This window comes from Bicyclus anynana, chromosome 12, assembly GCF_947172395.1.
Source record: "Bicyclus anynana chromosome 12, ilBicAnyn1.1, whole genome shotgun sequence".
Classification (NCBI taxonomy): Eukaryota; Metazoa; Arthropoda; class Insecta; order Lepidoptera; family Nymphalidae; genus Bicyclus; species Bicyclus anynana.
In genome coordinates, this window is record NC_069094.1 from 14,639,249 (window position 1) to 14,652,603 (window position 13,355).

Genomic DNA, 13,355 nt, shown 5'->3' on the forward strand with positions numbered 1-13,355 from the left:
GAAATTACCCCTACGTCATGCGAGGAAGTCTCTGCGGTTATCAAGGGCTTGCGCAAAAAGAAGGCTCCGGGGCCTGATACGATTAGCAACAAAGCTCTAAAGCTTCTCCCGGTCCAGATAATCAACCTCCTGGTGAACATCTTCAATGTTCTCCTAGCTCACTGCGCCTTCCCAGACGCATGGAAAGAAGCCACGGTCATTGGCATCCACAAGCCGGGTAAACCCCGCGACCTCCCGACTAGCTACCGCCCAATTAGTCTTCTCAACACCATTGGCAAGGTGTATGAGATAATCATTTTGAATCGTCTCAAAGCCATTTGCGATGAAAAGCAACTTCTCATCAAACAACAGTTTGGATTTCGATGTAAACACTCATGTGTTCATCAAGTGCACCGCCTCACGGAGCACATTCTAACCGGTTTTAATACATTTCATAACCCCATCGCCACCGGGGCGCTCTTCTTTGACGTAGCTAAAGCGTTTGACCGCGTCTGGCACGAAGGCTTGATATTCAAACTAAACCGTTTCGGCGTACCAAACAAAATGGTACGCTTGCTACACAGCTTTCTGTCCAACCGCACCTTCAGGTACCGTATAGACGGCACTCTCTCTTCACCCAGACAGATTCGCGCAGGAGTCCCTCAGGGCTCCGTGCTCTCCCCGCTTTTATACTCGCTCTTCACAAGCGACATTCCCACCGACCACCCGGGCGTACACGTCGCCCAGTTTGCGGACGACACCGCACTGTACGCGACGGCAGTAAACCGGGTCCACATTAGAGCCCGCCTCCAGAAGGCGGTAAACATTATAGGTAAATGGTTCCGCCTTTGGCGTATAGAAGTCAACCCAGAGAAAAGCGCAGCCGTGCTTTTCACCGGCAAAGCGGTCTCCCGTCTCAAGTCCGGACTCAAAGAAGTCTCCCTTTACGGAGCACCCATCCCCTGGCAACGTACTGCCAAGTACCTAGGCGTTACCTTCGATAACCGCATGAGCTTCTCCATGCACGTTAACAAAGCGAGAAAAAAGGCCGCATACGTAATGCACCGCCTTTACGCTATGATAAATAAGAAAAGTAAATTGTCCCTCCGCTCAAAGCTAACGCTTTATAAAACTACGATCCGTCCGATCTTAACCTACGCTAGTGTAGTCTTTGCCCACCGTCCAAAAGCGACCCTTAGGCCGCTTCAAACCCTACAGAATCGTTTTCTGCGTCAAATCACGGGCGCGCCGTGGTTTTTACGCAATAATGACCTCCATAGAGATCTAGAATTACCGACAATAGCTAAGTACATGAAACAGCTCTCTCAAAACTATTTTGACAGAGCTGCCATCCATCCCAACCAACTAGTGGTTGAGGCCTGCAATTACACTCCCAACCTAAACGCTAACTGCAAGCAGAGGCGTCCCAAGAACGTCCTTTACGATCCAGACGATGACATAACAACCGACAATGCTTCCCAGGTAACACAATCACAAGCTACACAGCGTCTTCGCCGGCGAAGACGAAGTCCCCGATATCTAACGTCACCCGGACGTGGGTTTTCTAACTCACGATCTTGGGGGCGTCCGGACTGATTCACTCAGGTCACGGTTACCTCCTCCAGAATGGCCTTCTAAGCCGAGGTCCGAGTCTCATAGGAGACGCCCTTAGAGAGCCGTTCCGTCCTCTATCTTTCTTTCAGCCTTCGGGTCACATCAGGCGATGCTTCTGCGCTCGCCCAACCCCCCCGGTGACGCCGTAGTGGTTCCGCAGGGAGCTATCGGCACCTACTCAGACAGAAAAAAAAAAAAAAAAAAAAAAAAAAAAAAAAAAAAAAAAAAAAAACTATTATCGTGAATCGCGGCAAGCTTTCAAGAGTGAAACGAAATGTCACCCGCACCATCCTACATGAAACGAACTGTATTAGCCTAACCCTCTCATTCTGAGAGGAGACTCGTTAACAAGGAGATGAATCTTACTTTCATGCTGTGTAAATAATCACTACACTTATAGTGATTTATAATTTATGTTACATTTTATTATTTTAATTAGTGTCAGTGATTGTAAATAAACCTAATAAATAAATAAATGATAAAAAATATATAATTTGCTCGTATCTACTGCTTACTAAACTAAGGCACAACAATATGGTACCAAGTGAATTATCCTCAAATCTTTCTACTAAAATGCGTACTTTTAAAATAAAAGTTGTTTTTAAAACTGCACTACCACTTGGCAACTTCTTTGCAAAGTTGCAACAAAAGTTTTTAGCTGCTTTAATCTTTATGATGATAATAAAGTGCAGCTCTCAAGTTTATAAATCGAGCTAAAATATCTCCGTTAAAGCTGAAAATGTTTTACTTACACAACAATACGTTATTATAACCCTAATAAATTACTACTAGTACTCTCTTTCATAGAAGAAACCACTAACTGATAGAAGATTCAACCCGCATTTGTCTTCGCATATGTTTTCATACTTATCTCGCTATTGGTTACGTCAATTCTCTTTCTACGATCGCAAACGCTTCGAAAACTAGAAAAATGTATAGGAATGACATTTGCTATCGACAGGTCACGTGATCAAGATCTGTCATTCCCATACATTTTTCTAGTTTTCAAAGCGTTTGGCATCGTAGAAAGAGAATGGATCGAAGTTAGTTGTGGCTTTATTCTCAGATTGCCGCGAATCCTTTAATTTTAAGTTTACAACTTAAATGGCGATTGAATCCTTTGATTTTAAGTTTAAAACTTAAATTGCGATTGAATCCTTTAATTTTAAGTTTACAACTGAAATGGCGATTGAATCCTTTGATTTTAAGTTTACAACTTAAATGGGAATTGAATCCTTTGATTTTAAGTTTACAACTTAAAAGGCGATTGAATCCTTTAATTTTAAGTTTATAACTTAAAATGTAAAAATAACTGTCTATATTAAAAGTTCATTTGACAGATTAAAAAAGTCACCACTAACAGCCAATAATAAGGTATCTTCTAAAATGTATATTTGCCACTACTAAGCGTTATCCGATAGTTGAGTGCATTAAAATCGCTTGGGAATCTGACAAATTACAAACAGTTGAACTTACATGGTTCCCTTCTACAGAGTAGTAATAGATCAAAATCGCAAAATACGTTAAAGGCTAACTTAGTATCGTCTTGCCAAGTCTTTTTTTTGATATCTCTTTGCAGTCCGTTCAGTGAATCAGTCGAACCAGATACTTGAATAAAAGAACTTGGCAGCCATTTTGCCAAGTTGCAACTCGCAACAATGAGATTAGTGCTCCGCGGTTACACTGATTCCAAGTAGGTAAGTATGGTTTACGTGAGCTGAGTTTTGAGGCCTTTGTTTGAAAATAAACTTAATATTATTTTTAAACAACGTCCATTGCTTAGATTCTTATTGTAGAAAAATAATCGTAGAATAACAATGTACAGTGTATCTAATGCAATACAGATTAGAAAATGTATTTGAAAGACGCATATTAATTGTATGTTTTGTCTTCTGTGCATTGTAATAAATGCTTAACGATTTTACTATCTTGCTAGATCGGTTTGTATGAAATTGTGCATATCGGGAAGGTCTGAGAATCGGTCAACATCTATTTATCCATACATCTAAGTGACAAGGGTGATTCATCCAAAAAAAAATTAAGCCAAAACAACGTTACGTTAAAAAACGCGTTACGGCGCCACTCTGTCTTCTTCCTTTGGCTTCCCTTTCTGTCACGCATACAGCTGCAGGTTTAAATGATCACTTCTGTCGTTTATTTAAACTTTTATCGCTTATTATCCTACTAATATTATAAACGCGATGTATTCATGTTTAGATGTTTTTGTTACTCTATAACCTCACAACTACTGACTCGATCTGGTTGAAATTTAAAACGTAGATAGCTTATACCCTAGATTAAGGCTATTTTATTATTAGGCTGAACCGAATTAGCTGAAATTTGGAATTGAGATAGATTGTAGCCTAAGTTAACATATAGGCTACTTTTAATTCCGGAAAAATAACATATTTATTTTTCCGCGGGTAAAACCGTAGGGCGCAGCTGGTAATTGAGATATTTTTTTTAAAACTGCTATATTTTGAAATTCCCTCATCAAGATCTGAATAGGGGTGGAATTTCCAAAAAACCTGCATTTTTTTGAAATTTAAATCATTGAAATCTGAATCCACAGTCACAGTGTAGGTATATGTACCTATAGAATAAAATAAATCCGTTTCCATTGATCGCAATGTAATCTATCTAAGTGGGTTAGCGTAAGTTGATTAAGCACGCGCGGCAGATCAATGCTACAACTGCGGCGAACCTCGCAGCATCCTTGAGATCGCACCGATCCGATCACACTCATTTGTCCAGCTTTGCTCACACTTCTTATACCTCCAGACACGGATACGATACGACTTTTACTAAAAGACTTAAGAAGTGTCAGAATAAACACTGATAAACACTAAAAAAGAAAGAATGTTTTTAATGCGTTAAAAAAAATCCTGTTAAAAAAAATATTTTGTCAATGGAAAGCTACCTTATCAGCAAGTAATAAAGGCTATATTACTCTCATAATCCTATGGAAACGGGAACCACACAGATGAAACTGCGAGGCGTCCTCTAGTCCATACAAATATCATGAATGCGAATGTAAGTCATAAGTTGTGTGAATTTTAAGAAATTAAATATCACGTGTCTCAAACGGTGAAGGAAAAACATGGCGAAGAAACCTGCATACTCTGTTTTTTTTATAATTCTCTGCGTGTGGAGTCTTTATAGCCAATTCGAATTGGGCCAGCGCGGTGGACCATTGGCCTAAGCCCTTTCATTCTGAGAGGAGACTCTAGCTCAGCAGTGAACTATGGGTTAATAATGATGTTGATGATGATAAGTAAGTAAGTAAGTAGAACATACATACATACTTTTTTCCCAGAAAAAAAACATGGTTCCGCGGTTTTTGATTGGATTGAACGTCACGCAGACGAAATCGTGGGCGTCCGTGTAAGAAATAAAAAGAAAAAAAATCGGTTGTCTTTAAAGTTGGTTACTGACCGTTTTAACGTGACAACGTTATAAGAAAATACTGATACTGTTTAATACCAGAATACTTTATTTCTTGTAAAAAAAGTTGGCAACCCAAGAGCGAGGGTACGACGCATGACGTCATATTTTTTCGGATCGGCCGGCTCCATCGAAATAAAAGACGTTTCAATGTCAAAAAAGCGATTATAGATCGGTGTCGGCCACTGCAAAGGTGCTCACCGAGGATGGACTGCACGTTAATACCGCAACATTTGTTACGAAGTGCTGCACCAGTCACTAGTGTCTCTGAAGGAAGCCGGGTATTACGGACCCACTGTGATATTGCTTATGTAGCTAGACTATGTAATTTTGGTATACTGTGAAAATGGTAGAGCATAGATTTGTCTGAAATAAATATATTTTAAGACTAAATAGATTTTAATTTGGCACTTTTGGCATTTTTTAGTTTGGCACCCACTTAGATATCATTTCTTTTGTTGGCATAATCGATAACGACACACATCATAAAATTTGGCTCCCATTTTCATATTTAGGTTTTGATGAGATAAATTTTACTGTATCAAAATTCCGATGTAACTTACAGAAACGATTAGGTAACTTTGCAAGTTAAAAATGTAAAAGCTTGTTAAAAGAACCCCATAAAATGTTTTTGGAAATCATTTTTACTCGAAGTGGGTTTGAGAGGTCGTCAACTGTCAACTTTCAGGTAGCCATTTAATCTGAGCACCACAGGAGTGCCGGACTTTTTTTTTGAAAATATATTGTACTAATAGATGCCCGCGACTTCGTTCTCGTGAAAATCAATGTACACTTTAAACGCCTTCGCCCCTATATAATATTTGACGACCTCCGTGGCGCAGTGGTATGTGGTGAATTTACAAAACGGAGGTCCTGGGTTCGATCCCCGGCCGGGGCGATTGATATTTTCTTAATTTGTCCGATTTAGCGTTCCGGTGCGATGTCGTGTAGAAACCGAAAATAGGTGTGGATTTTGATCCTCCTCCTAACAAGTTAGTCCGCTTCCATCTTAGACTGCTTCATCATTTACCACCAGGTGATATTGTAGTCAAGAGAAAAAATAAAAAAAAATAATAAATAGTTCACTAATCATTTTACAAAAATATAACTCAAAACATGAACGATTAAAATAACAATAATGGGTTGTGGCTGTATCATGGACACGGCGGAAATGTTGTGCGTGAATACGTGGTTGGTACAATACTTATACATCACTGATATCCCCAGCCAAAGCCCAGGCACGTCAAGTCACGACTGGAGGACAGTTTCGGACGCGGCCGGAGGCGTTTTATGTGCATGGGTAAAATGGCCAGCCGAAGCCATGGTCGGAGGCCCAATCACAAACCCCCGGCCAAAGGCCGGTGTATAATCAAGTGTGCGGCCGGAGGTCGCACGTCCATGGCCCTGCGCCGAATCGTGAACGCCCCTCGTTACGTGAGGAACCTGTCTATCGCCAGGGGCCTCCGTATCGAGGACCTAGACTCGGTCATCGTCAACCAGGCGATCCGAGTCTACGCAAAAACCACTCCCACGAGACATTGTCTTAGAAAGAAGCCAAATGACTCCATCGTGAGATTCCTGTCCAGAGCAATCAGGACATAAACTAGAAGACAGAAACCGAAGAAGGAAAACAAATTCAAAAACCCTACAAATGGGTAATCCAATGACCGCTCTACAGTAGGAGAGTGCGAGAGAAACCGCACGCAGGAGGCGTACGCCTCGGACGTGCTTCCCCCCGGACTCATGCGGGTCCGAGAGAAAAGATACGAGACAGGTCGCACGTTTTATGTGCTTGGGTAAAATACCCAACCGAAGCCACGGTCGGAGGCCCTATCACAAACTTCCGGCCGAAGGCCGGTATGCAATTGAATGCACGGCCTCCGGCCGCACGTTTTGTGTGCGACTACTTAACGAGCCCTCCGAAGCACGAGGTTCTTCCCTACCACCAGCTTATGCCGGGGTGAGAATTTTCACTAGGAATTAACGTAGGTACGATTTATCATCATAATCATCATTAACAGCCGATGGACGTCCACTGCTGGTCATAGGCCTCTTGCATTCCTCTTCCTTCCTTCTTCTTCGACTCGACTTCCAAACACAACGGTTTCGAGCCGCCAGCATCCAGCGATTCCCTGCAACCCACGATGTCTTCGGTCCTCCTAGTGGGATGGTCGGCAAACACTGCGCTTTCAGGTGCGGGGTTATTCTAGCACTTTGGGACCCGAACGTCCATCAACTTCGAAGTTTAAACGTAGGTAAGATTAAGAAGTGATTTATCAACTAAAATAGAAATTGTGCCTTAGGTTGAAAATCGGTCTCGTTCGAATCTTCAAGCTAACAATTGTGCTAAGGTGCATTTTGTTGCTAAATCATTTTTTTACAGGCAGAACTAAGCAGACAATCTTTATCACTTTATGATTTTAAAATGACGGTAGGTACAAATTTTCAAATCTCATCGTATCGGCGATTCGTTTAAAGTGATACAGCGAAACAATCGCGATGAAATTGAGGAACAATTTCATATAAGGGTACATTCACACCTGACGTGATGTCAGCGTACTGTAAACAGGCCCCATTTCAATCTAAATGTGTACGAAGAAATAAACCGCATTCTTTGGTCACACCGAGTTGGTTCTTTTTATGAAATGAAAAGAGGAAAATCTCCTTTTATCTCTGTCTTCCCTGTTATTTTAATTCAATTAACTCTCGTACTCGTAGAAAGCGTTGTGCGATTTTATTTGTCATCAGTATCCCTTATGAATCCCCTCCAGAAGTTCATCTTTAAGAGTAAATAGGCTTCTTTACAAGTGCATTTAATCTAAGGTACCCCTACATTTACCGTCAGATGAGTCGTGAGAAAATAACGCTTGCCCAAAGTTTACGACTGACATTCCGCCAGATGTGGCGGTCCCTTAAATTACGCGGAAACTGGTCGCGTGCCTCAGCCGAACTATTCAGCCAAATTGCCGTCGCCGACTATATTTCAAAATCACATTATTACCAGCGGCGCCAGATATGACAAACTTAGCTGCTACATTCCCTGTAGTAATATTTCACCCACGGCCTTATATGGCTCACATACATTATAATATTATGTAGTAAGATTACGTTGCATTTCATGAATTTGCGTATTTCGGTACTAGTTCAAATCTAGGATTTGTTTATGGACTAAATTGGCTTTGATTCATTTCGTGAAGATTTTCATCTACATACCTACAATACATAATGATCACATTAATTAAAACGCTGAAAAGTAATGGTAAATGGGAATAATTACCAGCCTGGAGTTAGTGGACCTCGTTCCTCAGAGAGCACGTTAAAGATAGGCGTCCACACATCGCATCAAACGGATTTAAAGTATTATATAAGAATTGCGGGACCCGTGATAGCCCAGTGGATATGACCTCTGCCTCCGATTCCAGAGGGTGTTTGTTCGAATCCGGTCCGGGGCATGCACCTCCAACTTTTCAGTTGTGTGCATTTTAAGAAATGAAATATCACGTGTATCAACGGTGAAGAAAAACATTGTGAGGAAACCTGCATACCAGAAATTTTCTTAACTCTATGCGTGTGTGAAGTCTGCCAATCCGCTTTGGGCCAGCGTGGTGGACTATTGGCCTGACTCCTCTCATTCTGAGAGGAGACTCGGGCTCAGCAGTGAACCGAATATGGGTTGATAATGACGATGTTGATGATATATAGAAAGTCATAAAATGTAACGCGATACGTCTGTGGACGCCTCCTTAAGACTTCGGTCCTGGTTATTATTATTAAATCTGATAGTCGTTTTAGAGTCAAGTATTATCATCAAAAGCCTACAAACCTACATATGAGCGTGTCTAGGCTTTGAATGCCTTCTCCTATAAGGAAAGTCTGGCTCGGTAATGGCTGACGATGATAATAATGCCCTATAGATGTTCAGAAAGGCTTGTACTCATTTATTGGTCTATGGACTGCGCCGTCGTCCCTCGTCAACCGAATGTTTAGAGGACTCATTACAATTACAATTTGCGAAGTAAATTATTGTCATTTTAAAAAAACAAAATGTCATTTTAGACATTAACAAGGAACAAGGAAGTTTGGCAAGAACTGACAGCTGTACAATTAATGGTTGTTATTTTTGCAACGGGACAGTTATTGTACAAAAGAAATTTTTATCCTTATTAAAAGATTAAAGACTTGTTAAAAAAATACAACAAAAATCGCCGAGAAGAACAGTGGGCTCAGATCGAATTACACTTTTATTTGATGCTTCATTATAGAGAGCACTTCGTTTGGAAATAATTGAATTTACATTTACGAGATGAGCGGAAACCAAACGATTTCGGAAAAGGAGCTTTTGGACGCCATAAAAAACCTTTTGCGAAAGAGCGGCCATCTGAATAAATTTCAGGCGGAGGTACTCATGTTTAATTGTAATACACTTATATTTTTGAGAGATTTTTTGTTTGTTTGTTTGTAGCGAATAGGCTACGAAACTAATAGACCGAATTTGAAAATTCTTTCATCAATGGAAAGCTACATTATCAACGAGTAACAACGGTTATATTTCATCACCATATTTCCACTGGAAGGGGACTAGGGGGTTTGTTAGTACATGAAAAAATTGTAGCACAGCCAAATCTGTAAACTAAGTACTTTTTTTAAGCATGTAAGACCCTAAAAAGCAACTTCATTAAGTAACGTGACTTTTTTAATACTTTACAAGTTAGCCCTTGACTGCAATCTTACCTGGTGGTAAGTGATGATGCGGGCTGACTTGTTAGGCGTATAGGATAAAAATCCACACCCATTTCGATTTCTACACATCGTACCGGAACGCTAAAAAGATGGTCTGCTGATTCAGTCAAGTTTTCACAGACTGGACCAACATCAAGAATGATTCTGTAGTTATTTGATTAGCTTAAACAGGCCTCAGATTTTGTTTAATTGAACTCTGACGTGAATCGTCAGTGTTAAATTTTTGTCGTAGATTTTTGTGACTGAAAGAAATCTAGGGATTGAGAAGCATAAATCAAAAAGAAATATAATAATCGGATGAAGTAACGTGTATCAACTAGTTCTTCGGACAAAGTCTTGGTAAAGCGCCGGCGAATCAATTTGATTGCGCTTACCTAAAAGACTAATTTCGACTTGAGGTAACCTTCTCTTTGACGATGGAAGATCAGAAAATATGTTAATTAAAAATATCGTTTAGCAATCTTGTTCGAGGTTTTCGCAAAGGCAACTATAAATAAAAGACCTTTCATAAAAGACCTGAAGAAGTTTATTTAGGGTGTCCTTTTTTGCAGAGAAATTGCCAAGGACTGTTTTTTCTTATTCTGTTTAATATAGTAGGTTCAAGGGGTTTCAGCCAAGATCATAAAAAAAACAGATAGAAGTAGATTTCTGTGCGGTTCTACACATTGCTCCTGACCAATAGTCAAAGTTCTTCATACTAATACAATAGACATAATTATCCTGATTTCGGGAATGGAAATCAGGATAATTATGTCATTTAGATCCTTATTCTAAATGGAAAATTTGAAATCAATAATTTTAAGGGTTTAATTTTAAAATAATTTTTAATTAGGTCTTCTCTAAGAATAATATATGTGTTATTGTATACTTTAATAAAATAATTCGTGCAATATAGTTTGATTGCACTGAGGTATATCTCGTAAATGATTGAGGTATAGTCCACCACCACCAAAACCACGGCTATCTGCAAGTTATAAAGCAATATCGTGTATGTGAAAAAAAACCCACAAGTAAACTGAATTCGAAGCGGTAAGTTATAAACAAATTACATGGTCATTAGTACATCCGACACATCGTACTCTATATTTACTCGCGATAGCTTAAAATATTAATTAATTAATGCAGGAATTGCAACACAAAATTGAAATAAAATGTTCGCTTAAAAATATTTCGACGTCGCAGTATATTCTGGTGATTTTCCAGGGATGAGAGAAATTTTAAATTTCGGCAGATAGGTACGGGCGGCTAATTGAATTAAAAGTTTAATTTTTTAATCCTCATTTAGGATAGATGAAAGTGTAAGCAAACGTCATGTTTTTCTACTCTACGCTTCAAGTGGAGGGCATGTTTAATTAAAAGAATTCCTAATTTTAGTGTAAATCTCTCCTTGAAAAAAAAATCAATTTTCCCTAGTAAAAAATTAAAATAATTTTGTTTTTGTTAACAAAAGTATCTTTGCATTTTTTTTTGTTAAGGTATTTTTCTGTAGGCAGCGTCTTCCATGAAAACCCCTGGCGGCTTGTCTTTCCGACACTCCCAACAGTTATCTTAATATTTTGACCGATTTACACAAAACCTTGACATATTTTATACCTAAACCTTGCTCATGAATTACTCTAGAAAAGCAAATGAAAATCCGTTTAGCAGTTTCAGGTTTATTGTAAACAAATATAATAATTATCGCCGATATGGGCATTATATTTATGTATACATTTATTTCACAGATGCGAGCCAAGGTGATAGAAATTCTTCAAGAAAGACAGGTATTACAAGTTTTTTTTACAGTCAACTAACTATGCCTACTATTGCTTTAATTAAAAAAAAATACGATTAAAGCCAATCTTTTTATCTTCTAATAATCCAACTTGGGTATTGTTGACATGGCTGGCATGACTTGTTCGTACCCTTTCCTAGGGCTTTGGGATGAATCATGTTTCAAGGGTCCATGACCCTCAATTGTCCAATCATAAAACGTCGCCCCAGTCACCAGTATACCAGTGTTTTTCAAAGTATGGTCTTGAAGCTATGTGACTGGCAATTTGAAGACAAGAATTCTCTAAAAAAAGACAAGAAGACAAGAAGAGAAGAATATTATGCTGAGGAGGAAAATCATAGTGGACTTGGGCCCTTATCTCTCACAAATACTATGAGAATCGATACGTTTTTGATTTGAATTTTACTCCCTTATTTTAGGCATCACAAAACACCGGTTCCAAAAGTCCCGGTCCACCGAAACCTACCAACGAAGTGTTACTTATCAACGAACTGGTGAAAGAGTATCTAGAGTGGAATGGTTACCTGTATACTGCGTCGGTTATGACGTCAGAGGCAGCCATGCCTGAGGAGAAGAAGACCAGGGTAGAGCTCTGCGCTGAAGTAGGGGTGAAAGATGATGAGAAATCATCAGCTCTGCCGCTACTGTCGAACATTGTAGCCGCGTATACAGAACGTATTAAGAGGAAGATTAACAAGGTCAAGAAAGATAACCATTGAGAATACTTAAATTGAAAGTTTTCAAGTACCTATACAGGGTGCTCGGGTGTATTTCCCATAACTTTAAGGTGTTGACAGGTCCACTTATAGGAGCCGAATTGCATAACTAATTTATTTTTAACTAAAAAAAAAAAAATCTTCATACAAAGTAATTCAAATAATTCCGACTATTCATGTACATATGCCTTTATTTATCATTGCATTTTATATAAAAAATACATACAGCCGAACGTAGAACTTCCTCCTTTTTGGAAGTCGGTTAATTAAAATACGTAATTGTTGTCGTGAGAGTGTCGATATCGACGAGATATTGCAACCAACGAGATTTACAATCCACACTTCATTAGTAAACTACTTCATAGTATTTAGGTTTCAATGAATAAGTTTGGCTAGGTCATAATAAAAGGATGCGATTTATGGGACACAATTTAAGATCTATTTACAAAAGAAATATTTTTTACTCCGAAAATATTCATTTTAGAACACATGTTCCTCAGACAATTTTGAATAATTTTTCTTAAAGAATATAACTTTAAAATTTTGGAAAATACTCCCGGAGCAGCCTGTATATTTTTATATGCACTTGTTATATCAATAGGTACATATAAATAAAATCGAAGTGTCTGTCTGCGGGTTCTCAAGTACTTATAGTCATGTAACTGTTAATTGACCGCTTGGAAATATCATTCTAAGGCTTCGATTTTTAAGAATCCAGGATTACGGTCCTGACGATGACATAACGAACGACAATGCTTCCCAGGCAACACGCAAGCTACACAGCGTCTTCGCCGGCGAAGACGAGGCCCCCGATATCTGACGTCACCCAGACGTGGGCTTTAAAACTCACGATCTCGGCGGCTCCCGGACTGATACACTCAGGCCAAAACGCCCTTCCCGAACGGCCCTCTAAGCCGAGGTCCGAGTCTCAGAGGAGACGCTCTTAGAGAGTCGTTCCGCCCATCTACTCTGCTTCTGCCTTCGGGCCCCATCATCAAATCCCCTGGTGACCCCGCTGAGCTGCCTTAAGGAGCATATGGCACTTACACACTCAGAAAAAAAAGGAATCCGGGATTTCCCATTTATAA

At 39.5% G+C, this 13,355-nt stretch overlaps 1 protein-coding gene across 1 annotated transcript; it reads left to right on the forward strand.

The window, feature by feature from the left end:
- The first annotated feature begins 9,340 nt into the window (after positions 1-9,340).
- On the forward strand, positions 9,341-12,270 carry LOC112053585 (centrosomal protein 20). The gene is made up of 3 exons (XM_024093047.1): positions 9,341-9,436; positions 11,502-11,540; positions 11,971-12,270. Exons 1-3 carry the CDS (start codon positions 9,341-9,343, stop codon positions 12,268-12,270), a joined length of 435 nt encoding a protein of 144 aa, XP_023948815.1.
- Positions 12,271-13,355: the final 1,085 nt, after the last annotated feature.

Excerpts from the sequence above, each read along its gene's own strand:
- LOC112053585 (XM_024093047.1), top strand. The coding sequence starts at position 9,341 with ATGAGCGGAAACCAAACGATTTCGGAAAAGGAGCTTTTGGACGCCATA. Across the intron at positions 9,437-11,501 it reads TGAATAAATTTCAGGCGGAG|ATGCGAGCCAAGGTGATAGA; the intron begins GTACTCATGTTT and ends TTTATTTCACAG. Across the intron at positions 11,541-11,970 it reads AAATTCTTCAAGAAAGACAG|GCATCACAAAACACCGGTTC; the intron begins GTATTACAAGTT and ends CCCTTATTTTAG.